Below are 24372 nucleotides of genomic sequence, written 5' to 3' on the forward strand. Positions count from 1 at the left end.
ATTTGAGGCCGAACAAGGTTTGTTGCTGTGAGATGCTGTCCTACGATGGCTACTACTAGCAATCCAATCATCGATTCTAGTAGAAACCATGTTTTTTTTCCAGACACTACAGTTGTTGAAGACGATAGACAGGCATAGCAAGTTTCGTGGACGAACCACTGATTTCCACTCGTTTGCAAACTTCGTGTCGGAAAGTGGCGGCGTACGGCGATAATCCTTGGCCCTGCCGGCTGCGGCTGGCCACTCTCCATGCTCCCTATGCTCCGCATGAGTGCTCCTCCGGAGCGGGCCCGCATGAAAGGTGGACGGCCGGTGCCATGGTGCTGCGTGCGGTCTCTAGCGCTGGACACGATCACGGCAGCTTCCGGCTTCCTTTTTCTGACTACTCTCACCTGCTTCCACAATTGCGGTGAGGCATTCACTGTGTGCCGCCGCCGCCTCCTCAGCTCCCCTAGCTGCCCGTCCGGTGCCCAAATTTCAGTTGGTGACCCGCCCCGTTTGCAAACCGCCTTCTGGTTCTTTCGCTCCTCTCCGCTGGCTTCCTCCTTTGTGACCGCCAACTACCAACTGCTCACTTCTGCATCCCTCTATATCTAACTCAGTACACAACATCGCCACCATCGTCGCCCCCATGGCCGACCTGCCGGGCTTGAGCAACCGCAAGTTCAGCATCAACCGCAACACGGGCGTTCCCCGGCCCGCCCGTCGCTTCTCCATCGGAGAGCCCGGACTGAGCGGTGTGTATTCCGTCCAACATAATGCATACATTCTCTCATGCGTTCCTGCTGACCATGTTCTTGTTCCCTGCCAGAGTCCAGTAGCAAGGTCCACAGGCAGTTCCGCGCTGCCCACGAGGGGTATGGCTTTTATGAATGGCCCCCTCCCGCCCTCCTACCCGCTACCCGCGCGCCAAGCGCGCTGATCCCGCGCCGCTGACACTCCTTCCTTGGCAGCCATCTCCCCCATGCCGGCCTAGACGCCACCAGGGCGTCGACCGGCGTCGTGTGGTGCACTGAGCGGGCGGCCGAATATGGCTTCCTCGACGAGCCCGACCAGTGGGCCAACCTGGGCCGTACGTTACTGTCCTGACTGCTGCTGTCTCCGGCCCGTGTGGCCCAGCGCTGACCGTGCCGTCAGAGGGTGCGCCCGAGGTCGACGACGACATCGAGGGCTGCTTTCCCCGCCCCACGACGCTCGACATCAGCACCGCCAGCCGCGAGTACGGCCCCACGGCCGGCATCAAGCCCCTGAGAGAGGCCGTGGCCCGGCTGTACAACGAGATGCACCGCAAGGGCAAGCCCAGCCAGTACACCTGGGAGAACGTCGCCATCGTCCCGGGAGGTCGTGCCGGTCTGATCCGTATCGCTGCCGTCCTGAACAATGCTTACGTTGGCTTCTTCATCCCCGACTACACAGGTAGCAAAGTCTCCTCCGCTGTCTGACTTTGATCCGGAATCCATGAGTGAGCGACGTTGACCATGAGCCAGCCTACAACGAAATGCTGTCCCTGTTCAAGAACGTATGAGAGAAATGCACCTACCTGCCCCTGAGCGCGCCCCTGCGCAGTGACCCGCCGGGTACTGACGACAACCTCCAGTTTGCCGCCATTCCCGTGCCCCTTCATGAGGACGACGGCTACCACATCCACCCGGACAAGATCGCCGAGGAGATTGCCCGCGGCACCAGCGTGATCCTCACCTCCAACCCCCGGAACCCCACCGGCCGTGTCGTGCAGAACCCGGAGCTGGCCGAGATCCAGGACATCTGCCGCGGGCGTGCCACCCTGGTCAGCGACGAGTTCTACTCGGGCTACAACTACACCAGCAACTGCGACGGCACGACCATCAGCGCTGCCGTAAGCCCACCACGGCCACCCCATCTCGTTCTTGTCTCGTCGTCGCGCTGACAAAACGGCGCCAGGAAAACGTCATCGACGTGGACGAAGACGACGTCCTGATCATCGACGGCCTGACCAAGCGCTTCCGCCTGCCCGGCTGGCGAGTCGCCTGGATCCTGGGCCCCAAGGAGTTCATCAAGGCGTCAGTTTCCCCCCCTTCCTTTTTTTTTTGTTTTTTTTTTTTTCTTTCCGTTCTCTCTTCTAAAGAAGAGTGTGATTCCAGAATCGGCTCCTGCGGCTCCTACCTCGACGGCGGCACCAACGTGCCCTTCCAGGAGGCCGCGATCCCGATGCTGGAGCCGGACCTGGTGCGCCGCGAGATGGTCGCGCTGCAGCGGCACTTCCGCGAGAAGCGCGACTACGTGGTCCAGCGCCTGCGCGCCATGGGCTTCGTCATCCGCTACGTGCCCGACTCGACCTTCTACCTGTGGCTCAACCTCGAAGGGCTGCCGGCGCCCATCTCGGACGGGCTCAACTTCTTCCAGGCCTGCCTCGCCGAGAAGGTCATCGTCGTGCCCGGCATCTTCTTCGACCTCAACCCGTCCCGCCGCAGGGACCTGTTCGACAGCCCCTGCCACCACTTCGTGCGCTTCTCGTACGGCCCCAAGATGGACGTGCTCAAGAGGGGCTGCGACGGTATCGAGCGCGTCATCAACAAGTGCGTCTTTCCTTGCCTTCTGGCTTCGTTACATTTTCCCGCCCCCCTTAAATGGTCTGCCGCGCCCGAGATGAGTTTTGCTGACGGACCGGAACAGGTTCAAGAACTTGGAGAGCCACTGAGGAAGGCCGGACGTGATGTGACTGACAGGGAGACCGAGCCCCTGCTAGAGTTCCCTTTCCTATTTCTTTCTCTCATGCGGAATGGCCGGCGGCGCATTTGCAAAGCCAGGCCATCGAACCTCTACATACCTACTCCAGTACATCTTCACACTATTACTACGGCCAGACGCTAGAAGCGGGTGCCTCACGCATGATTGAGAAGTAGGACTACCATAGAAAATGGGAGCATCTCCAAGCTGCAACCTCGGATGGGCGTGTAATCATGGGAAAAAAGAAACAAGTGATGAGGAATAGACCGGAACACGAACGACCCGGCTCTCACATAGCCGCTTGTTCCACTCGAGAGGACAACCATCTCGCGACACTCTCGGTCCACCAAATAAGCTACGCCCATGTTTGACGATGGCTAACTCAGTTGTCCAAGGAGTGGTGGACCTGGGTTTGGATCGCAGCAACAACTGACGTTGCTGCCATCGGTCAAATCCCGCTTTCTCGCCAACGTCAGGCCGTTCGAACAAGCTTGAACTCCTTCAACTTGCAGTGCCGCCGTCTTATCCAGCACTCGGCAATGTCGTGAAAAGCCCCGAGAAGTACGTAAATTCCCCCGGGGCCATGTGCAGAGCGCGTGAGCAAGCAACTTGCTTTTTGACGAATGGAGCGGGTTTCTCGTCCGCCTGACGTCCCAAGTCCACGTCCAGCACGGTGAACGCCGACTTCGCGGCACCGGCTGGACGTTGACAGGCCAGCTCCGGACCGGTCCCGTTCCAGATCGGCGCGTTGACTCCGCCGAGCACCAGGCCAGCGCCGACAAACTCTCACCATCAAGTACTTCGACCTGCTCAGCGTGGTCGGCGCAGGGCAGCTTCAGCGATGTGCCGCCGCCTGTTTACGCGACCAAGCTGCTGCTGATGCCCGCTCAAGCTCGAGTGCCTGGCACGGCTCAGGCGTCGAGCGTCTGTCTGCCGCGATCTGAAGTCCGGAGAACATTCCTGCTGGACTGGCAGGTCCACATAGCTATATGTGACTCTGGGGCCGGTGAAGGTCTCGCCAGGCTGTGTGACGGGCACGGCCGGGCTCTCTCGAAGAGATGCACGCAGGATCTGTTCCTGGCGCTTCCGCTACCATCGCCCCTGTCCCCGCGCTCGAAGCTGCCACGGGAGCGCCGTCGACTCCGAGCCGTTCGTGGATCCGTGCGGTTCCAAGTTGAGACTGTGAATAGTTGGGAGTAAGAGGTCGGGCTATAGTAGGGTTAGAGAGAGGGAGAGGGGTGGAGAGGTAGATTCAGGAGGGGGCCTGCTTCGGTGTTCAGCGAGGATGCATGACAACGCGGAGCCATCAAACCCACAACGCTCGTTCAGAGAGCCCACTCCGAGAGACAAGGTAGCACGGGATAGGTGCGACTCATTTCTGGATAGCTGATGGAAAGTCTGTCGTTGGTGGTGCCGGGTCTCGGCCTTGACGGATCAGATTTATTTTTCACCCGCTTTTGGACCAGCAAGACGCGCGGTGTTCCCGCAAAATGGCTATGCTGCATGCGAGGGCGTGCCATCCATCATTGGGGAGCGAGTATGTCCGTATTCTCATGCATCTTCTCAATGAAAACTTTGGAAAGGACACAAGCTCCCATGTTGCACGCCCTAAGAACAGGCGAGTACGGTCCTGACCGGAGAAGCGGATGGTCGACTACTCGGCAGCAACGTTCTCCGGGTCGTTTCAGCGTTGTTGAACCAGAAGCGGCGGCGTTTACGGTCACCAAGACTGGATCTCGGAATAGCGAGGTCTACTCTTGGCTGATGACGGTATTACCTTCTCATCGTTCTGAGCAAAGCTGCCCGGCGGTGACAATCGGCGCGGTATGGTTGAAGCCAATTTCTATTCTCGCTTGACTGGTCCTCGAAGTCGGCAACTCGACCATTTGGCAAAATCGTCAATACTTTCGAATGAGAGGACAATCTGCATAGAGAGTCGGTTTGTTTTTTTTTTTTTTTTTTTTCGAACCGGTATGTCTCTCCGGGTAACACGAGCTTGTCTACTTCCGCGGAGAGCAGAGAAAGACTGGCGTCTTGCGGGGAGAATGGAACAAAATTCTTGCCCAGGTGGCTGATTTCCGCTTGACCGAACGCTGAGGACGGATTGGCCCCTCTCTAGCTTTCTGGGTATCGAGCTGGAAAAAACAACGCGGATAGGACGATGGGACGGCGGGAAGGAGGCGCGGAAACGGGCGAGGGTAGACAACGCTGAAGGAGGGAGGGCGGCGATGGTGCCACTCAGGTGAGCCGAACAACCGTCGGAACTTCTCTGAGGGAGATTGGTCGAGGCAATTGCAGAGCGGCAAAGTTGAGATGCCAAGGTCGAGGCCGATAGGGCTACCAAGCATCTGACGGGACACACATTAGAGATCTTTTGATTCGTCCCATCACGGCTGCCGTCAAACCTGGAGAAGCAATCGCGCCAGCAGCAACCTGGCAGGTCCTCGACAAGAGGAAAGGGGGAAACAGAAGTGCGGCCGCTTCCCCCACGCAGCAATCGTGCAAACAGATCCGTGCTGCTCGGTCAGCAGTCCCGTTCGATGTTTCTTTTACTCCATATTATCCTCTGCCCCTGGCGTTAACGCCAATTTTTGGACTGAACGTGGCCAAGGGCTCGTGGGGGTAGATTGGGGAGACGCCGAGATGCTCAGCTGTTTCGGGGGTCGCGCGAGGGTCCTTCCTCCGAGCTGTGCCAGTGGCTAATGTTACCTGCCTGGTTGATCGATGCTGAGAGGCTGCGGTCCGAAGGACTTCGAGTGTACACAGTAGAGTACGGAGGAGCAAAAGCTGCAGCTACTGTGTTTGGGAAAGGGGTATTCTCTGCAGAGGGTCTCCAGTTGATCAGGTTCCAAAACGGGATGCAGGTTATTGCAGACAACGGGCCCGACTGACGTCTCCCGTCAGGGGAATTGCGTGATCAAAATCGCGGTTGTCATCGGCACAAGCAACAAAGGACTCTCTCTGCAAAGAAGCACAACAGCACTGCACGAGAACCTCGGAGATGAGGGTTATGCGGGTTGCGGTTCAGCACCATGTTCGTCCTACCCATCTCATGTCAACATTGAAGGTGAAGCTTAAGCGATTCACTTTTCAAAACTCGTTCCTCAGAGGTTTAGCAGTTTGATTGTTAGAGCGCCAGGCAGTGCGTACGCCGGTGCGGTATGGGCTGGACCATTCAGTGGCCGTGATGTTGACGCCATTGCTGGGAATCAAGCTGGTGTCTTGGCGCTGTCAGCCGTAACTGTCAGGCAACCTGACCGGGGATTACAGCCGGGGCAAGGTGAGTGGCCGCTCACCGAGCTACACCGGTCAAAAAACTGGGGAGGGTTCTAGACGTTTCCAGCTGCGCGCCAGCCCAGTCGTGAGTTGCCGCCCAAGTTCCAAGTTTTCAAAAGTTTAGATTTCATATCTCAGTCAAGCTCTTGATGCCGTGAAGTAGAAACGTCTCATCCACACCATCCACACTCCCTTGATTCAACGCCCAGTGAACCAAAAATTAAATCAAGTATCCTGCCAGCGGATCGATTTCTCGCCGGATCCAAATCAGATCTCATCGATCGCGCCATTCTCCCCCACGACAAATCTCGAATTCAGGTCGAACCGGCACCCGCTCTCATCTGGAAAAAACAGCCATTTTCGGACAGCAGGCAGCGCCCACCCGCGCTCCTGCATGCACTCGATGCCCATCCGCATCCCAGGAATCCCAAAAGCGCAACTTCTTGCGAGCACCGCAATCATCAGCCGAGCAGTCTCTGCCCGACCCCCACGGTCGCTCTTCCGCCTCCACAGGATGAGCAGCAGCAGCAGCAGCACCAGCAGCACCACCCCGGGCCCAGTTCCCGGCGGCCCAACAGCTGCACCAGGCACCGCGCCAGCAGCCACCGGCGCCAGCCCCGCACTGGCCGCGAGCACGTCACCGCTCCCCGGTAGCTCACCATCGGCTCCCATCTCAGCGCAAGCCGGCAACAGCCAGCCAGCCGCTGCCGCTGCCGCTGCTACGGCGGCTTCTCGGGGTGCAGCACCCGCTCCCACCCCTGAGGATTCGCAGTCAACCTCGACCGCCGCCGCCGTTGCAACCCCCAGCGCGGGCAACGGCGATGGCGCAATCCCGCCCTCATCATCATCCACCCCAGCTCCCCACAACAACAACGGCAACGACAACGACGACCACGCCGCGACGAACCCCAACCCAGGAGACCAACCCGATTCCAGTTCCAATTCCAGCCCCAAAAAACCCCTCCCGGCCCTGCCCCCGGCCCCCTCCGCCGCCGAGGGAGGCGCCAGCGGGATGCGCACGGTGCAGGTGAACGGGCAGGCGGTGGCGCTGGACAACCTGGGGCCGATGGTGGTCGGGCGGGACGGGACGGTGTCGCGGATCGCCAACTGGGCGCAGATGACGGAGCTGGAGCGCGAGAACACGCTGCGGGTGCTGGGCCGGCGCAACCAGCTGCGCCTGGCGAACCTGCGGGCGGGCCTGCCGGCGGATGCGCAGCCGGCGGCGGCGGACGGGGGGAAGAAGGGGAAGGCGGGAACGGGAGGGGAGGCGTGAATTGGTTACTTGAATTTTCGGTTGTGGTTGAGGGAGCGCCTTTTGTTGTCTCTGCGTTGGATGAGTGTAGATGGTGGTATAGCTGTCGGGGAGAAGATGATGGACGTCGTGTAGACAGGATAGTTAATTCGAGGTGCGATCGATTTTACAAGTTGATGTGACTATCGGCGGTTTGTTTCCCTTCAGATGTCATCCGCTGAGTGAAACATGATCCGGAGTAAAACAGCAGCAAAAATCAACCATATATCAACCACATTGCCACGCTGAGATGAAAAATCGCAAAAACTCCTCAGATCGTGATGGTATATTGTGGGCCGAGAAGCACGCAAACAATCACGTCTTCAAGGCTCAAGAGCAGCAATAGCACTCGCCGCAGCAAACGCCTGCAAACAAACACCAAAAAGCCCAAAAAGCCAGAAAAGCCCCCTCCTGCTCCCATATAAACACAAGGTTGGCTGTGCCCTTCCGCTTCGTTCAACTCCTTCGTTCCCTCCCCCAAGCCATGCCCAGGTAAAACGCCTCCCCAATGATCATGTTTGCTTGAGTCCACAGATTTCCGGCCTCAACCATTTCAGCCCAACCCAATTTTCCTGCGCAGCTCGTCATCATCAAGGAGGACAGCAAAGCTTAGTCCTTCTTCTTCGAGCTCTTCTCGTCCGACGTCGCGGCGTGGATGCTATCCTTGATCTCGCCGCCGTCGGTGGAACCGGCGTCCTTCTTGCTCTCCTGGCTGCTGGCGGCGAGCTCCTTGAGCAGCTTCTCGAGGATGTCGTCGCGGCCACCGTGCTTCTCGGTGACGAGGCTCTTGAGCCACTTGTTCTCCGTCTCGAGCGCCGAGATGCGGCCCTCGAGGATGGTCACCTTCTCGCTCATCTCCTTGGCCGACTTCTCGAGCGCCTGCTCGCGCTGCTTCTTCTTGATGCGGAAGCGCGCGCTGGCGGCCGTGTTGCGCCTCCGCTTGTCCTCCTCGGCGGCCAGCCGCGACGCCTCCTCGAAGCTCAGCACGCGGCCGTTGGGCGGGCTAATCGACTCAGCTCTCCGCTTCTCGCCGGCGCCGGCTCCTATCCTCGGGGCCGTGGGCGGGACATACCCTGCTGGTTGGTGCTGGTGCTGGTGGTTGTGACCGTGGCCGGCCACCGCGTACGCCGCCTGCGGGTTGGGCTGGATGGGCTGCAGGTTGCCTAGGGCGTGGGCGTCCGGGAAGGCCGGGATGGTCGGCGAGGTGTAGGTACTGCTGAAATCCCCGAAACTGAAGTCTCCTGGAGACATTGTGCCATGGTCAGCGGGAACGCCTGAACGTGACCAAGCGTGTCAAAAGACCCGATTCCTTTTCAACAACAACAAGCCAAGACAAAAGAAGTTAAAGTGAACGGCCGCGGCGCCGCCGGGCGGGAAAGGCGGAGTTGGGGATATTGAGGCATGGCCTGGCGGTCCATTGTTGACGCCGCATGGTCGATGGTGCAATCCGGCCCAGGTCACGAGAAATGGCACCATCCGCAGGAGCGACGATCATTTGTCAGCTCCATTTAGGCAGGCCTGGGGCACTCGACCTGCCCGGACGCATGCACCCAGACAACCCAGCCTTCCAATCACGGGCGCAGCCCCAGATTTGGGGGTCACCTTCCCGAGTAGGGAGCCAGCGCCTTGCTCCCCGATTCGCGTCGTGATTAGGGAAACGAAGCTCTTTGGCCCATCACCGCCCACCCTCTCGGTGCGCAGTGACGTTGAGGTGTTGGAAACTCATATGCTCCTGTTCGGCCATTGATGCACTTGCTTCGCCTGTGGCTGCAATTGTAGTTGTGGCCATGCAGCTCCAGGTTTGTTGAAAGCGCCGTCTCGTAGCCAGAGGGAGAAAAGGGGGTGAAACATTTATGAGAGTGAGAATTGAACATGCAAAGGCGAAGTGAGAGACCGAGAAATATGAGCAGAAACAAAAAAGTACAACGCTGCGAGCCAGGTAGTGACAGGATTGCAAGTACTAACCCGACATGAAATCAAAGCCCGCTGGGAAGTCGCCCATCATCGGATCCGTCGATGACACATCTTCGGCCGGCGACGACTGATTTGTCGTCGCCTCGGGCTTGACAGGCGGCGCCTGGTAGTCGGTGTGCTGGCCCGTCTCGAAGTCGTAGAACTGGGTGTTGGTGAAGAGCGCGAGGTCCTTGGCGAGGTCTTCGTCCGTGATGAGCGTCTCTTCGGCCGCCGGCTCCTGCACGTTGAGGTTGCGCAGGTACTGGGAGACATTGACTCCCCTGCCCGCGCCGCTGTACGACATGGTTTCCTCTGGTGCGAGTCCGGCCCGGGCGTGCAGTCAGTGAAGCCGTCGGTGGTTAGTCGGGGCGGTCTCCCCTCGTCTCCGAGCTGGTGTATCTGGGTGCTTGTCGAGTCTCGTCGAGGACGGTCGGTGGAAGCCTGCGGGATATGTGGGAATTTCCTTTTGGCGATGTCGGCGTGTGATTAGAAACCAGCGCAGGCACAAAGCGCACGAAGCGGGGTCTTTCGGGGGCTTCGCTCGGCTCTAAAAACTCGGAGCGGGTCGAGTCAGAGGCGGGCGGGCTGAAACAAAGAACAACCGCGGATGCGAACGGTTGACGGTAGCAACAAAAGCTTGTACGCGACAGCCTCAAAAAGCCGACGTGCGAGATGGAGTCTGAGGATATGAACAGTTCAAGTCAGGTCATGGTCTGGTCTGTGGGCGAGGGCAGTCGCAAGAGTGCTCAGCGTGGTGTGGTGCCGTCCGCGGACCGAAGCTCGCCATTCACGTTAGTCAGGACACACTGGATCCCACGCCCTCGGTAACTTGGGTGAACCTCAAAATTGCCCCTCCCCCCACCCCTCGGCGCGTGCAAATGGTCGAAGGGTCCAATCAAAACGAGGATTGGCCCCACCGACAGCATTTTCATCACGGAACTGCCTTACCAATGGACTGCTTCCCCTGGGAGTCTGGCCTCCAACAGCCAGCCACGACCTGATGATAAAAAGAGCAAACTGCTCAATCTCTTCATCTTTGTCCCTTTCTCTCTCTCTTTTGAAAGCATTTGCTTCTCGAGAGAGAAAACCCTCAGAAACACCTCGTGCGCAAGTTTGCTCTTACAGCAACAGCTCACCCCGGCGAAACGTCATCTCAGTAATCCGGAGATGGATTCGCCACGTCCAGAAGGGCGCAACAGTTTGTGCAGGGTTGACCCGCGTTGTGGTCGGGACTTCCAGGAATGGGAAAATGATTCCGCGACCGACGCCCGAGCTCGGTCCGGCGGCCGGTTCTGTCGCTTCCCCGACGGCCTGGGAAAACCGGATGTATGGCTCTCGATCTATTGTAGCCGAGTTCTTTGCATGCCAACGTCCTGGGACATCATGGGTTTTGAAGCCGCGCATTTCGACTGCCGCTGGACAGAAGATGAGAGTGCGGCCTCCCTTGCGCGCACTGTTGTTGGTGGTCACTGAACGTGGCAACAGCGAGACGGCACAATTGCAATGCCGCGTGGGGGTTCTGGAGCTTGGCGACGTGGGATTTCTGACCGGTCAGAAGCCACGGAGATGCACGGGCCAAGCAAAGATGTCGGTTCTGATTAACTTAGTGAACTAACCGGATTCGCCCTTTCCAAGGAAGCTGAGAATAGCCGACACTCAAGGCCCTGTACGGAATACCTTCCAGTATTTCGAAACCTCGATGAATGTTCTGATGGCGTCCAAGGGAGGAAACGTTCCGAGGAAGACAAAATTGTATTCTGCATTATGTTCTCTCAAGTATCGCAAGAAGCAGACATCCAAAAAAGAGAGCCAAGGAAAACAAGGAAACCGAGAAGAGAGAAGACAAAAAGCCTAACACAGTATGATACAGCTCAACTCCTTTACTGCGTTCTCCGCTCTCCTTCCCACGGGTCCTCCACAAGCACAGCACTCGTCCGGCCAAGAGACTTCTTCCTCAGCCCATGCTAGCTCAGCTGACACACTGTGCGAAGGGTTGAGGTCCGGCAGCAGCGCAGCGGGAGATGGCAGGCGAGCATGGTCGAGGCCCCAGGCATCGGCCTCTTGAGCGTGCAGGACGGCTTCATCTATGTGCGCTGCGTGCTGTGGGGTTTGTCAAGACATGGGGCTTTGGGGCCGGCGACTTGGAGCCGGCGTGGCGTCCCGCGCCACGGGGTTTAAAGGCAACGGAGTTGTTGCCATCATGCATTTGTTCACCGCCAGTGGAAGCAATATTCGGGGCCGAGTAATCATCTTCCTACAAAGTACTCAGCGACAGTGCAGCAGATGAACCCCTGGGAACGTACCTGGTAAGAAGTCGATTCCTGACGCCGCAACCTCGATCCGTTTCCCTCGACGCACAACGCTTGTCCCGCTGCTTCATCAGGGGCTTGCGTTCATGCGTAGTGCGCCTCCACTGCGCTTAGGCAAGCTTTTGCGGTAGCTCGCTCGTTGGGTTCGAGGATCAGCATGCGCTGCAGGATATCGATCAGGCCATCCGACTCCCAGGTACGAGCCTCCTTGACGATGCTTGCGCACCAGGCCATGGTGCTCCCGTATCCAGGAGCGGGAAGACCATATTCAAGCTGCAGGATCACGACCCCCAGAGACCAGATGTCCACGGCCACGGTATACCGTTGGGAGCCGTTGTCCATCTGTATCTCGGGGGGGCGATAGGTCGCAGTGCCGCAGTACGTCTTCAGGCTGCCGGCCTTTGCGAGCCCAAAGTCTGCCAACTTGACGTGCAAGGGATTCCTGGACTTGACGAGTATGTTCTGCGGCTTGAGATCTCGGTGCGCAATAGGTTCGCGGCGACAATGAAGGTATACCAAGGCCGACAGGCTTTGGCGTAGGATATCCCAGCAGTCTTGGAGCGAGAAAGGCAACCGTTTGTGCTCGAGCGAGAGGTTTCCCAGCTCCATGTACTCAAGAAACAAGCGAGGCTCTGGCGAGAGAGTCGCGAAGCAGAGCCGTACAATGTTCTCCTGGTGGTCACGATTGGTCAGTCACCGGTTTATAGCAACAACGACCAGCGGCCAACCCACATGCTGCATGTTCTTCATGATGGCGATCTCCTTTTCCCAGTCCTCTCTTCTGTACTCGTACCCATTAGGCCTCTTGCACGCGTACTCCTCTCCAGTGCTGACATTCCAGAGTCGGATCACATCTCCAAATCCGCCGGTCCCAATCACTCCTCGCTTGAGAAGAAGGAACGGCTGGTTCGTCGGCGTGGGGGCAGCAGTGTGGAACTTGTTGGCGTCGACACTTTGGAGACGAGGCGCACCGAAGAGGACGTCTGAGACGGCCGCTCCGTGGAGGAATCGCTCGACATTTTTGATGTACACCGGCGAAGTGAGATCGTGGCGCGCAACCACGACTCGGAATATGATGCGTGTCATGTGGCCGCCCCCGCGGAGCTCGACCTCAAGTTTTTGAGTCGTGTCGGGAGTTTCGAACCCGGAAATGATCCAGTCACAATTGCTCCGACACTGCTTGCCCTGTCCGTCATACGCGACCGTAGTTCCATTCGTCGAACCGAGGTCTCGGACGACGAGACGGTAACGGCCATCTTCGAAGTCGTTCCTGAACGTTAGCGCGAAGTGCCGCCGGCTGATCCCTTGGATGCTGGGGAGGAGGATGTCGCTGAGGTCGGGATCCTTTCCAAAAATGAAGCCTGCTGAGGTACGAGGGCCGTCGCTGAACCTGAGTTCCAGATAGGGCAGGTATTCCAGTTCCTGGTCGCTTTTGGCCGGCGGCGGCGGCGTCGTTTCGCGGGCGCTCCTGGCCAACAGTGCGGGCGCCAGGGCCTCGGGCCGCCGCTGCCGCCTGGGCGGGCGGGACCGCTTGTTCTTCACGACCGTGTGCGTCGCATACCGCACCGTGTCCACCTTCTGAGCCTCGCCCACCGGATATACCCACGCAATGATGTCCGGGTCCACCATATTGACTGGAGATCTGAGGATTCTGGCAGACAAGAAGAGAGAGTCAGAGAATCCAGCCGCATCCCCAACATTGGGCTCAAATACTTGGGCAACTTCCCCCTTTCCCCCCTGACCACCACAGGACTTCGCACTCGAGCGGCCCCGTCACTGGCTCAGAAGCCGCGAGGCTGGAACACAGCCCCCCCTGTTTTAAGCGCTTGCGGTTGCGGGCCGCAGGTTGCGGGCCGCGGATGGGCGGCTGGCCGGGGGCGCCAGACCTCATTTTGTTTTGCATCGAGACCCCGAACCAGGCGCATTACTGTGTAGGTTATGTCACGATCCATCCAGTGCTGCGACGGCAACAGACTAGAATGACCGATTCAGGACATACACACGAGAAAGTGTGCGCCCGCGACATCGTCGCGCACAGCGATGCCGAGCTCAACCGGTACCTCGATGAACACCGGCCGGATGGCGGAGCCATCGATCTTGACGTGGACGACCCCGGAAACTTGCCCGAGAGTTTCATTTAACGGCTACGGTAGGGTAATCCGATGAGCCCACTCTCTCTCATCCGACCTTGACCATCCAGCAGGGACAGAGCAAAGAAGATGAGCGACACGGCCGAGTCGCGCGCCGTCTACCTGCACGAAGTCAATATGCGCGATTCTTATTGGGCCTGGCCAGCCGGGTTACGTCTGTGCGAGCCCAAGCAGTCGCCGCCGTAATCCCCTGCACTGGCAAGTCTCCCACACGAACGCCTGATTTCCTGCAAGTACGCGAGAGGGTGGATTACGGGTGGCCGGCCGATGTACACTACCCAATCGGCCGCATCGACGAGGCGCCAAGGATCCTACAGCTTACAGCCATTGGCTCCGCCCTTGAACAAAACCTGCAGATGCCGAAAGTCCTGGGTGGTCGATCGTGTGTGGAATGCAGTTGTGGCATTTGCAACATTTCCGTCGATGGCAGGCGCTTAACAGAGACCCTCCTCTCCGCCTGAACACTCAACACCCTACGTGCAATGGATACGTTGACCAGGCTTACAACGTCTCCGTCGGTAGTTTTCGACTTGGGTTGCCGACCTACGAGGAAGCCGCGTCAGCATTGCTCGCGCGGTACAGCTTTTCTCGAACGGTCCGGATCAAGCAAGACCCTACGCGGCAGGATAAGCTGACGGAATGGTTCTGGGAACAAATGCTACTGGTGGAGGCCGAGTTGCGCGGGCCTGGCGGGAGCGGCGCCGAGGAGGCGGCCGGCCGGGAGAGCCGAGCCGGTCCACACTCCCGCCCAGCAGGCAAGCGCGGCCGCTGCAGGACTGCCAAGGACAAACGGGCTCCAAAGCGGCTCAAGGACGACCATCAAGACACCGTCGCTGAAGAAGCAGGGCTTTCAAAAAACCTCTGAGCTCAGAGCCCAGCCACTTCACCGTAGTGCTCGCATTGCCGCCCGCCGGCAGGCCCGGAGCCAAGCATCTCAGGCGCTGGCGAAGCCGACCCGTGGCGCCAGAGGTTCTGGACGGAACACACAGGCTTGGCCAGACAACTCCCCACCTCACAAGCCCAGAGCCAGCCGCCAGAAGGCGAGAACAACACCGCCGCCGGTCACAGAGAAGCGCCAGAGCAAGAGGATACGCCGTGGAGCTTGAGAAAGCATGCTGAAACTGGATTTGTGAGCAAAAGGAGTTGAGTTACTGGGAAGCTTGCGCCGACAGAGCAAGGATAGAGCTTGCCCTGCAACTACCGGGTAGATCCCCGGGTTTGTGACTCGTTGACGCCCGCTTCTCCTCGTCCCGTTGTGCCTATCCTATAGAGTTGCATGCGCTATCAGGGGTAAGTAAACAAAGGGTCCTGTGGAGAGTCTTCGTCGCGTGTTGGGAAGTGCTCTGTCCCAAACGGGAACAGGTGGGGCGCTCAGTGGAGAATCCTCACAGCTGGTTGTCGAAAATCGGACCAATGCACGTCATCAATCCACACAGTGTGCACATCATTCAGCAACACAGTACAGCAGGGCATGATCAACACGCATCACGAGCGAATGCACGACTCACACGCGGCCAGGCAACTAGTCTAAGGATAGCCGCTTAGCTTTCAGTGCATGCACATTGAGCTTCGGCACGTTCATGAGAGCTACTTTCAATACTCAAGTATTCCGTAAGGCATGGCGCGTCTGTCAGTGCCCACGACAGCGCGTCTGCCCTCGTCGCTTCGCGTCGACCCGTCCAACCCGGCCGTCACCAAGATCCTCGGCCGCCTCTCGCGCTCCTCCCTCCTCACTGTAGTTCTCGACTGGCTGGATGACAACAACCTGCCGCTGGCACAACCGTATCTCCGCCGAGGCCCTGGGGACGAGAGCGAAGACGAGGACGAAGATGACGAAACCGACGACTTCTACCCCCCTGCGCGCTCCGTCCAGGCACTGCGAGAGCTCTATCTCTCGCTGCAGGCACGCAAGGGATCCAAGCGGGAGGTCCTCGACCGCATCACCGAAGGCGACTGGCGACACGGTCTGAGCCTGTACCAACTGGCCATGGCCGACCTGCAGAACCTCTACGACCACCCGACCTCGCAGAAATGGTCCGCCTACCGCATCGTCCCGCTCAAACCCCCGCACGACCCGGACGGCGAGGAGCCGCCCGAGGTCGACCAGCAGTCGCTGACCATTCCCCGCTTCCACCCTTCCACCTTCCTCAAGAACCTGCAAGCTCAGGTCCTGCCGGACGTCAAAGCACACTACAACTTCGACCAGCACAAGACGCTGCCCCTTCTCCTTCTCCGCATCTTCATCGTCGACTCCCCCTACAACACCAGCCTCAGCCTACAAACGCCCGCCAGCAGCACCACAACCGCCGCCTCCTTCGACGCCTCCCGAACCGTCTACATCGCTTTCCCCAACGCCTCGCCCCACATTTTCATCTCCAAGCCGCAAACCACCACCACCGCTACCACCGCCACGGCCACCCTCACTTCCACCGCGTCCGCCTCCAGAGCCGGCTCCGGCGCCGGCGCCGGCGAGTCCAGATCCCTGCGGGCGCTGCTGGTCGAGGGCATCCCCAAGGCGCTGGCGCGCCCGCTGCAGCGCCAGCGCTTCGCGCTGCGGTCGACCAGCCTGGTGACGCGCAACCTGGCCGAGCTGGTCGCGCGGCGCGGCGGCGGCCGCACCAACGCCGCCGGCGGCGGGTGGAGCGTGTACGCCGACGAGGGAAGCAGCAGCAGCAAGCGGCGCGGGCGCGAGACGCCGCTGGATCTGGTCTTGCCCTCCCCGCCCTTGTCGGAGCAAGAGGGGGATTGTTCCGCGGTGGTGGTGGGCGGCGGCGGCGGCAGCGGCAGCGGGAGGGGGAAGAGGGCTGCGCCTGGGGCGGCTGCGGCGGTGATGATGATGTCTGCTGAGGAGAGGAGGGAGGAGAGGGCGGCGAAGAGGGCGCGGCTGGTTGCGCGGGCGAGGTTTGCGGATACGGCGAAGATGGGGGATGGCAAGGGCGTGGAGAGGGTTGATGTTGTGGTGGAGGATGCGTTTCCTCGATTGGAAGGGGAGGTTGTGGACGGGGAGGTGGAGGAGGAGGAAGAGGGCGCAGCGGAGACGGCCGCGCCGTCGGCTGGCAGAGGCGGGCGGAAGAGCCAGGTCGATGCTATCTTGCAAAGGGTCAGCGGGGACGACGAGGACGACGGGCAAGAGGAGAGCGAAGCTGCGCAGGGCTGGCGCCCGTATGTCAGGCTGACGTTCCATGGGCCGCATGTGTTTGCCGGAATCAGGCAGCTGGTCGAGTGTGGGATTATCGAGGGCGAGCGGATGCCCGGCTGGATGACCGGCGAGGAAGGGGTAACGATCGGCGCTGTAAGGCACGGGAGGATACGCGGTCACAAAGGGTCTGGCTTGTAAGCGGGCAGCTCGGAAGTTCCCGGTTGTTTGGTTTATCGTGTTGTATATCTACCGGCGGCGTCTCACAGACCCATATCCCCTGGATGGTTCGCTCAATGGCATCTGGAAACCCACCCGTCTATCTGTAAATGCGACTGGCTTCCGCGAACAACATGAATGAATCTATGGGTCTATCCCAAATACCTTGACCGTATTCGCCCACGCTGCCTCACATACTTCCTCAAGCGAAACCCCCTTGATTTCGGCCACGATCTTGGCGATCCGCTCGATTGTGCAGGGCTCATTCCGCCCCTTGACCATGGCGCCCTCCTCCCACTTCTCCTTCTTGACGACCTTGTACCGCTCCGGCACCTCGGGTTCCTTCTTCTGGTTCTTCTTCTTACCCTGCTGCTGTGACTGCTTCTCCGCCTCCGCCTCGCCCTGCGCCTGCGCGGGAGACGCAGCCGCAGCCGCAGCCGCAGCCGCCTTGGCCTTCGCCTCAAACTGCACCAGGTACTTCCAGCCCTCGTGGCTGGGCCGGACCTCGCACCACGGCCCGTCCGTCTCGAGCATCAGCCGGGACAGGTCGATCTGCCGGACCACGTCGCAGTTCTCGGCCGTCTTGAAGCTGCACCCGTTGACGCCGATGTACAGGCCCAGGTCCTCGGTCAGCTCGCGCATCTCGGCGACGGTTCCCGTGAAGCTGTGCACGACGCCACCGCGCTCGAGCCGCTCCAGCCGCGGGCCGAAGGCGTCGCGCAGCAGGCGCACGAAGTCGGCGTGCGCCGCGCGCGAGTGCAGGAACAGCGGCAGCGCCGGCCGCAGCGTCGCCGCCAGCGCCAGCTGCGCCGCGAACGAGTGCTGCTGCACCTCCCTGGAGCAGTAGTGCAGCCGGTCGTAGTCCAGGCCGAACTCGCCGAAGGCGACGAGCGCTGGGGGAGCCGGGGAAGGGCCGGGCCCGGAGGCGGGGGCGGCGCGCGCCTCGGCGATGAGGCGCGCCAGGTCGGCGATGATGGTCGCGCTGCGCGCGTGGTCGACGCCCTCGCCGTCTGGGATCGGCTTGCTCGGGTCCGGGTCGCACGCCGGCGTGTGCTCCTCCTCTTCGCCCTCGCTCTGGCTCTCGTCATGGTGCTTGTGGTGCGACGGGCTGAAAATGGAGCTGCTGCAGGGGTGGATGCCTGCCGTGGCGAAGACGGTGCCGGCTGGAACGGGAGGGGGAAGGGGGTTAGCTGTTAGCCGGCACGTGCTTATTCATGGCAGCGGTGGCAGAGACGGCGGGAAGAACTCACGGAACTCCCTGGCGAGCTTGAGTGCGTCCCTCGTGCTCTTGAACGACGACCCGGTCACGATGAGTTTCGTGCATCCCACCTCGACGGCCCTCCCCACCACGGCCTTCAGGTCGTCGGGATGCTTCGATTTGCCATGGTAGCGGCCCCTGAAGATTGGATCTGCTAGGTTGATGCCGATCTGTTGTGAGTCGAAGGTGAAAAGTTAGCGACTTGGACGTGAGATGATATGTTTGTGTGGCTCACATCAATGTACCTGGGAGTGTAAGGCGTGAGCGAAGACGCCACTCCAACTCCGTTTGCTTCATCTGAGATGGGTTCCGCCATTCTGGAGGCTGCAAAACGGGGCAAACTGCTCAAAGTCGATGTCGACCGAGTGAGTGGAATTCGAGTGAGCGGTGAGGCTAATCTCACTCTCATAATCCGTCAACAAAGCAAAGTTTATAACCGTCTTTCCATTGGTACTCCTGTACTTGACTCACAGTTGTCCTCATCTCCGTCCTCACTCCGAGTTGGTTCAAGCAGCCGCCAGGCTTGGCAGCTGGCACTGTCGGGACCCTTGACAGGTAACAATGACACGAGTTACATAAGCAGCACCTTCTGGGTGCCGTAAAAGTGGAGTATACTCCACTATTGGTAAGCTACGGCGCTCCAAACGCATCACTGTCCATTAACCCAAACCCGTTTGCAACTGACCGCCAGCCGAACAATCGCCACAGCAACCAGCTTACCCCGCTGCAACCCGATTTTAAGAATCGCCCCTCGCTCTGTACAATCGCCCCTCGCTCTATGCAATTAAAGATATTTGAGCTACCTTACACCTTGCAATACCTCTAGGAGCCATAGGCAGGGCGTATATAAGCCACAGGCAGGGTGCACAACTGTGGCTGCCGCAGGTAGGGTGCACAACTGTAGCTGCTACAGGTAGGATGCACAACTGTAGCTGCCGCAGGCAGGATGCACAACTGTGGCTGCCGCAGGCAGGGTACGCAACTGTGGGTGCCGCAGGGTACGTAACTGTGGGTGCCGCAGGGTGCGCAACTGCCCTGTAGGTGCCGTAGCGTAAGGTACGTAACTGTGGGTGCCGCAGGGTGCGCAACTGCCCTGTGGGTGCCGTAGGGTACGCAACTGTGGGTGCCGCAGAGTACCTCAGGTACACAACTGTGGGTGCCGCGGTACGTAACTGTAGGTGCCGCAGGGTACGCAACTGCCCTGTAGGTGCCGTAGGGTACGCAACTGTGGGTGCCGCAGGGTACGTAACTGTAGGTGCCTGTTACGGACCGGGCTATACCTGGGCTGGGTATGTGGGGCTACGCCCAGGATCCACAGCGGTCCTATGACGGGCCCGCCACGGGCCCGAGGCGGACCCGCCTCGCGCCCGGAATAACATTGGCCCGAGCCCCCTATACGCGAGCCCCTGAAAACTCTATGTACGAGAACCGTAGCCTGTACTTCTCCTTTTCTCTCCTTAAGGTAGTTGAATAGAACATCGTGCGCTTATCTACAGACGCTATAAGGCTAGTACGTTATAGTTCAACTACCTTCAGGCAAATAGAGCAGTTGTTGCTTCTAGGTGTAGACGAGAGCAATACACCGGGCGTTTCGACGCTAGTACTAAGTGGACTAGACGCTACTATAAACAACCTAGACGTCCTATAGGTTCTAGACCTAGACTAGGTCTACGAATACTTCTAAGTCTTATAGGAAACAATCATACATTAGAACATAACTATTGAGGAACTTTACGTAGCCTAGATTGCTATAGCTTAGACTATGAACGCCTTCGTAGTAGTAAACGCCTAGGCTCCAACGACTAATATCGTAGCTCTAATAGCTCCTTAGATATAACGAAAGTGCCTCTCTATAGGATAACCCTTCGATAGGAAAAAGGAGCTCTTTGCCGCCTAGAGGGCTATAATAGCGTACGTCCTAGTAGTAGACTAGGACTTTATTGGGGGTCTCTACGACTAGTGGATATTCATTTAGGGGAACCTTAGCCAAAGGGTCTAGGCCAAGGTTATAGCCTTCTATAAGTTAGGAGGACCTAGCTATAACTACGACCTAGGAACGTTTCTCGAATATCTTACGATAGTCTATATAGACCTCTACGAATAGGTTATAGCCTTGATAGAGCTAGATATACTTTGCCAAAGAGACAACGAGCTATTCTCCTCCTTTATTGTTCGTTTTAAGGCAAAGCTATCGAAGGCTAAAGGACTTAATTAGAGCGACGAAGTACAACTTATTAGACTATAACGATACCTCTCTTTAAAATTGAAGTATATTGTAGTAGGACAAGGGGTCCTATAGAACAATTATATTATAGCTATTACAAAGTACTGTAAGATCGCTATTGACCTAGAGGCCTTCTATTTAGAGGAACGATACTAATAGTCCTAGGGTAAACGACCTAGGCCTAATATAGATGTAGAGAAGGATATAGATAAAGATATACCGATGACTAGGATCAATACGATCTACATTGCCCTAGCCTAGAGGGGAGCTAATAAGGGTTATAGAGGAAAGTAGTAGCGAAATAGAGGAAAACGAGGTATAAACGTATTGTAGGCGAAGTAAATAAACGACGAGGTATATATAGTATACTAATAGGCTAGAGCCTATATCTATTGTAAACGCTAGGGCCACTTTGTAGCCACCTATCCCTTTGCCCTAGCCAAGAGACTAGCTCCTTAGGTCGATATCAATAAGTTGGAGGCTAAGAAATAGATAGAGGAGGACTCCTCCTCTAAGGAGGAGGAGGGAAAAGAGTAGCCCCTATACAAAGTCTTATATAAGGGCCGAAAGGACCTAGCTATTTATAGAACGAGTTCATAGAGATTAGAGAGAGAATAGATAAGCTCCCCTTTCTTATCCCTGTTTTTCTAAACTCCTTTGGTTTTATAAACGTATAAATAGATAGTAGGTACTAGAGCTATAGAGCTATTAGCAAAAGAGTATATTAAAGGTTAGAGATTAAATAGATAAGTTTACCGACTCTCTATACCCTAGGTGTTATAGTCAAGGGGGTACAAATTATAAAGAAAATTATATATATCGCCTATATTACAATGGACGTTGATAGGTAGATCAATATTACTATATTCTATATAGTATTAGGGCTAGCCTACGACGTTATATTAGGGCTCCCCTAGATAAACTACTATAGGATTGTACTAAACCTAGCTAACGGAGTCCTTACTATCAATTCGCAAAGTGGCCTATAGGTATATAAGTACTCCTTATAGTAGAAGGAAGCTAACGCTACCCTAATTATAGGCGCGATATTCGTAGGCTTAGCCTATAAGGTATAAAGGAAGAAGTCTAAAGGGGTACGAGATACGTTCCTCATCACCAATATCTATAAGATAACTACTATACTAGGAGTGGCTATCTCCTAGCCCAATACCGACCTAAACCCGAAAGTCGCCTTGCCAAAGGAGCTATATAACTTCGCCGACCTCTTCGATAAAGAGAAGGCGAACGACCTTCCCCCCTATCGAGGGGAAGCTAACTATTATATCTATTTTAAAATAGGCCTAGACAAAAAACCTTCTAAGCTCCTATAGGGACCCTTGTATAATATACTAAAGGACTATCTCTTAGAGATTCGAAAACAGGTTGTAGACCTGTTAGATAAAGGATAGATCTAGGTAAGCTCCTTATCAGTAGCTACCCTAGTCTTTCTTATAAAGAAGCTAGGAGGAGGATAAAGGTTCTATATAGACTATCGAGCTTTAAATAAGATCACTAAGCAGGACTAGTACCTATTCCCCCTAATCAAAGAGACTCTTTGGTCCCTAGCCAAGGCCAAATAGCTTACAAAGCTAGACGTTAGGGCTATATTCTATTATATCTAGATAGCTAAAGAGGACAAGCACCTTATAGCATTTTATATAAGATTTAGACTATTTAAGTAGCTAGTTTGCCCCTTTAGACTCGTAGATGCTCCTACAATATTCTAGAGATATATTAATAACGCCTTCGGTCTAACGCTAGGAGACTATATAACAATATACCTTGACAACGTCTTAGTATATTCGAGCAGGAGCTAAAAGGACTATATAAAGAAGGTATATAAGGTCCTCTAAAGACTAAGGGACATAGGCCTTAACCTAGACCTTAAGAAATATATATTCATAGTAAAGAAAGTTAAGTACCTAGGGTATATCGTAGAGGCTAGGGTCTATATTCGCCTTAACCCTAAGAAGATCAAGGCCATTTACGAGTAGGAGGTACTCTATAAAGTCCAAAGAGTATAGAGCTTCCTAGGATTCGCTAATTTCTATCACGACTTTATTCCTAACTTCTCTAAAAAGGTAGCCCTATTAATATACTTCACCTATAAGAACGTCCTCTTCCGCTAGGGCAAAGAGGAGTAGAACGCCTTCGACACACTTAAGGCCATATTTATATCAGAGCTAATCCTTACCTAATAGGATCCTAAGAGAAAGACAATCGTAGAAATAGACTATTCTAGTATAGCACTTAGTAGATACTTATCTTAGTAGGGAGAGGACAAGGTTCTTTACCCTATAGCCTACTACTTTATAAAACTAAGCCTTACTAAATGTAACTATACTATCTATAACAAAGAGCTATTAGCTATCATCTTATATCTCAAGGCCTAGTCGACGGAGCTTCGGAGTATAGTAGCCCCCTTTATTATCCTGACCGACTATAAAAACCTTAAGTACTTCACCTAGCTACGTCCAATCAGTGAACGGTAGGCCTAATAGGCAGAGACGCTCTCCCTATTCAACTTTAAGCTAAAGTACTAGCTAGGATCCTAAGCCTCGCGCCCTAATACGCTCTCTCGACGTAAACAAGACAAGCCTAAAGATAGCTAGCGTATTGCCTAGCTACTCCCTCCGATTAAGGTATACTAGACTAGTATATAGGAGGAGGCTAGGTTACCTATAGGAGAGACGCTCTTCAAGGACAAGTAGCTCGTAGCCCTATAGGACAAGGGTATTGTCGAAGACGAGCACTATATTTACCGGCTCTAGGCCATTTGCAACGGAGCTCGGAAGTTTCTAAAGGAGGCGAACATAATATAAACCTAGATCATAGACTACTCCCTCAATATATAAGGCGTACTCCAGTTCTACGACCGTCTCTAGCTCCTTATATAAAAGCCCTTGACCACTATAATTATCCAACGGATCTATAACTTAGCTATATTAGGATACCTAAGGCGTAATAAGCTATTCAAAATACTCTAGAGAGATTACTACTAGGACCTTATATCGTCTAATATAAAGCGGTTCATTAGGAACTATAACTAGTGCCGTTAGAGCAAGATCTCCTAGTAGCTACGTCAAAGGCTTTTGCAACCCCTGCCTATCCCTAATCGCTTCTAGAAACAGATCTCTATTAACTTTATAACCAACCTCCCTATAAGAGACGAGGGGGCGCCTAGCTACCTTATAGTGATTACCGACCACCTCTCTAAGTATATATAGCTTGAGGTGATATACTTAATAGAAGTAGAAGAGTATACTCTCTAGTTCTATAACATATAGTAGCACTTCTATAGGTTCCCAACTCAAATTATAACTAACTACGGGTCAGACTAGTTAAATAGGTTCTAGACTACGCTATACAAAGCGATAGGGGTAGAGCAGCTCCTATCGACTTCTCACTATCCCTAGATAGATAGGGGAACAGAGTAGATTAACTAAGAGGTATAGGCTATCCTCCAGATCTTCGTCTCCTTTATATAGTACAACTAGCCTAAACACCTCCTAGCCTACCAGTTTACACTCAACAATAGGGACTTGTCTATAACTAGGGTAAGCTCGAACTACCTCCTCCACAGGTTCGATATAAGCCCTATACAACTTATTACGATCCTAATAGCGTCTATAACGACCCTAGAAGACTACGTTACTAGGTTCCTCCGCTATCTAAAGGAAGGAATGGAGTAGACCCAAGTAGCTATCGTATATACGTAGTAGCAATAGTAGACAAATATAAACCGCTCCTACCGCTTAGCTAAAAGGTTCAAGGTAGAGGACGAGGTATAGCTCTCTCTATATAATATAAAGACGAACTGCCCTAGTAAGAAACTCGACTAGCTAAATGC

General features: G+C 55.9%; 10 protein-coding genes across 10 annotated transcripts; 7 read left to right on the forward strand and 3 right to left on the reverse strand.

Moving 5' to 3' along the window:
- Window positions 1-269: 269 nt before the first annotated feature.
- Window positions 270-2769, forward strand: THITE_2123098 (uncharacterized protein). The gene is made up of 10 exons (XM_003657373.1): window positions 270-480; window positions 603-737; window positions 812-857; window positions 954-1072; window positions 1138-1416; window positions 1488-1519; window positions 1598-1855; window positions 1921-2039; window positions 2121-2555; window positions 2653-2769. The coding sequence occupies exons 2-10, from the start codon at window positions 632-634 to the stop codon at window positions 2675-2677; spliced, it is 1419 nt and encodes a 472-aa protein (XP_003657421.1). The 5' UTR covers window positions 270-480; window positions 603-631; the 3' UTR covers window positions 2678-2769.
- A 476-nt stretch (window positions 2770-3245) lies between these two features.
- Window positions 3246-3906, forward strand: THITE_2092597 (uncharacterized protein; the record flags this gene model as incomplete). The annotated part of the gene is made up of 2 exons (XM_003657374.1): window positions 3246-3250; window positions 3312-3906. The coding sequence occupies 2 exons, from the start codon at window positions 3246-3248 to the stop codon at window positions 3904-3906; spliced, it is 600 nt and encodes a 199-aa protein (XP_003657422.1).
- A 2335-nt stretch (window positions 3907-6241) lies between these two features.
- On the forward strand, window positions 6242-7591 carry THITE_2123103 (uncharacterized protein). Its single transcript, XM_003657375.1, has one exon. The coding sequence runs from the start codon at window positions 6497-6499 to the stop codon at window positions 7253-7255; it is 759 nt and encodes a 252-aa protein (XP_003657423.1). The 5' UTR covers window positions 6242-6496; the 3' UTR covers window positions 7256-7591.
- THITE_75012 (uncharacterized protein) lies at window positions 7533-9934 on the reverse strand. Its single transcript, XM_003657376.1, has 2 exons — window positions 9239-9934; window positions 7533-8514 (listed from the first exon to the last, which is right to left on the reverse strand). The coding sequence occupies exons 1-2, from the start codon at window positions 9528-9530 to the stop codon at window positions 7883-7885; spliced, it is 924 nt and encodes a 307-aa protein (XP_003657424.1). The 5' UTR covers window positions 9531-9934; the 3' UTR covers window positions 7533-7882.
- A 1636-nt stretch (window positions 9935-11570) lies between these two features.
- On the reverse strand, window positions 11571-13279 carry THITE_2123114 (uncharacterized protein). Its single transcript, XM_003657377.1, has 2 exons — window positions 12268-13279; window positions 11571-12207 (listed from the first exon to the last, which is right to left on the reverse strand). The coding sequence occupies exons 1-2, from the start codon at window positions 13162-13164 to the stop codon at window positions 11620-11622; spliced, it is 1485 nt and encodes a 494-aa protein (XP_003657425.1). The 5' UTR covers window positions 13165-13279; the 3' UTR covers window positions 11571-11619.
- On the forward strand, window positions 13280-13699 carry THITE_2123116 (uncharacterized protein). Its single transcript, XM_003657378.1, has one exon. The coding sequence runs from the start codon at window positions 13515-13517 to the stop codon at window positions 13674-13676; it is 162 nt and encodes a 53-aa protein (XP_003657426.1). The 5' UTR covers window positions 13280-13514; the 3' UTR covers window positions 13677-13699.
- Window positions 13700-13754: 55 nt separating this feature from the next.
- On the forward strand, window positions 13755-14550 carry THITE_158856 (uncharacterized protein; the record flags this gene model as incomplete). The annotated part of the gene is made up of 3 exons (XM_003657379.1): window positions 13755-13839; window positions 13920-14067; window positions 14208-14550. The coding sequence occupies 3 exons, from the start codon at window positions 13755-13757 to the stop codon at window positions 14548-14550; spliced, it is 576 nt and encodes a 191-aa protein (XP_003657427.1).
- A 525-nt stretch (window positions 14551-15075) lies between these two features.
- On the forward strand, window positions 15076-17171 carry THITE_2123117 (uncharacterized protein). The gene has a single exon (XM_003657380.1). The coding sequence runs from the start codon at window positions 15304-15306 to the stop codon at window positions 17020-17022; it is 1719 nt and encodes a 572-aa protein (XP_003657428.1). The 5' UTR covers window positions 15076-15303; the 3' UTR covers window positions 17023-17171.
- THITE_2123120 (uncharacterized protein) lies at window positions 17104-18810 on the reverse strand. The gene is made up of 3 exons (XM_003657381.1): window positions 18534-18810; window positions 18291-18468; window positions 17104-18203 (listed from the first exon to the last, which is right to left on the reverse strand). Exons 1-3 carry the CDS (start codon window positions 18612-18614, stop codon window positions 17185-17187), a joined length of 1278 nt encoding a protein of 425 aa, XP_003657429.1. The 5' UTR covers window positions 18615-18810; the 3' UTR covers window positions 17104-17184.
- Window positions 18811-22375: 3565 nt separating this feature from the next.
- THITE_2060071 (uncharacterized protein) lies at window positions 22376-22651 on the forward strand (the record flags this gene model as incomplete). The annotated part of the gene is made up of 2 exons (XM_003657382.1): window positions 22376-22512; window positions 22549-22651. Coding segments are annotated over 2 exons (240 nt in total), but the record flags the coding sequence as incomplete, so codon positions are not given.
- Window positions 22652-24372: the final 1721 nt, after the last annotated feature.

Source organism: Thermothielavioides terrestris, chromosome 6 (genome assembly GCF_000226115.1).
Source record: "Thermothielavioides terrestris NRRL 8126 chromosome 6, complete sequence".
Lineage (NCBI taxonomy): Eukaryota > Fungi > Ascomycota > Sordariomycetes > Sordariales > Chaetomiaceae > Thermothielavioides > Thermothielavioides terrestris.

Excerpts from the sequence above, each read along its gene's own strand:
- THITE_2123098 (XM_003657373.1), top strand. The coding sequence starts at position 632 with ATGGCCGACCTGCCGGGCTTGAGCAACCGCAAGTTCAGCATCAACCGC. Across the intron at positions 738-811 it reads CGGAGAGCCCGGACTGAGCG|AGTCCAGTAGCAAGGTCCAC; the intron begins GTGTGTATTCCG and ends GTTCCCTGCCAG. Across the intron at positions 2,040-2,120 it reads CCCAAGGAGTTCATCAAGGC|AATCGGCTCCTGCGGCTCCT; the intron begins GTCAGTTTCCCC and ends GTGTGATTCCAG.
- THITE_2123103 (XM_003657375.1), top strand. The coding sequence starts at position 6,497 with ATGAGCAGCAGCAGCAGCAGCACCAGCAGCACCACCCCGGGCCCAGTT.
- THITE_75012 (XM_003657376.1), bottom strand. The coding sequence starts at position 9,530 with ATGTCGTACAGCGGCGCGGGCAGGGGAGTCAATGTCTCCCAGTACCTG. Across the intron at positions 8,515-9,238 it reads GGGCTTTGATTTCATGTCGG|GAGACTTCAGTTTCGGGGAT; the intron begins GTTAGTACTTGC and ends CAATGTCTCCAG.
- THITE_2123114 (XM_003657377.1), bottom strand. The coding sequence starts at position 13,164 with ATGGTGGACCCGGACATCATTGCGTGGGTATATCCGGTGGGCGAGGCT. Across the intron at positions 12,208-12,267 it reads TCATGAAGAACATGCAGCAT|GAGAACATTGTACGGCTCTG; the intron begins GTGGGTTGGCCG and ends CGTGACCACCAG.
- THITE_2123116 (XM_003657378.1), top strand. The coding sequence starts at position 13,515 with ATGACCGATTCAGGACATACACACGAGAAAGTGTGCGCCCGCGACATC.
- THITE_2123117 (XM_003657380.1), top strand. The coding sequence starts at position 15,304 with ATGGCGCGTCTGTCAGTGCCCACGACAGCGCGTCTGCCCTCGTCGCTT.
- THITE_2123120 (XM_003657381.1), bottom strand. The coding sequence starts at position 18,614 with ATGGCGGAACCCATCTCAGATGAAGCAAACGGAGTTGGAGTGGCGTCT. Across the intron at positions 18,469-18,533 it reads ACACTCCCAGGTACATTGAT|ATCGGCATCAACCTAGCAGA; the intron begins GTGAGCCACACA and ends GACTCACAACAG. Across the intron at positions 18,204-18,290 it reads CAAGCTCGCCAGGGAGTTCC|CCGGCACCGTCTTCGCCACG; the intron begins GTGAGTTCTTCC and ends CTCCCGTTCCAG.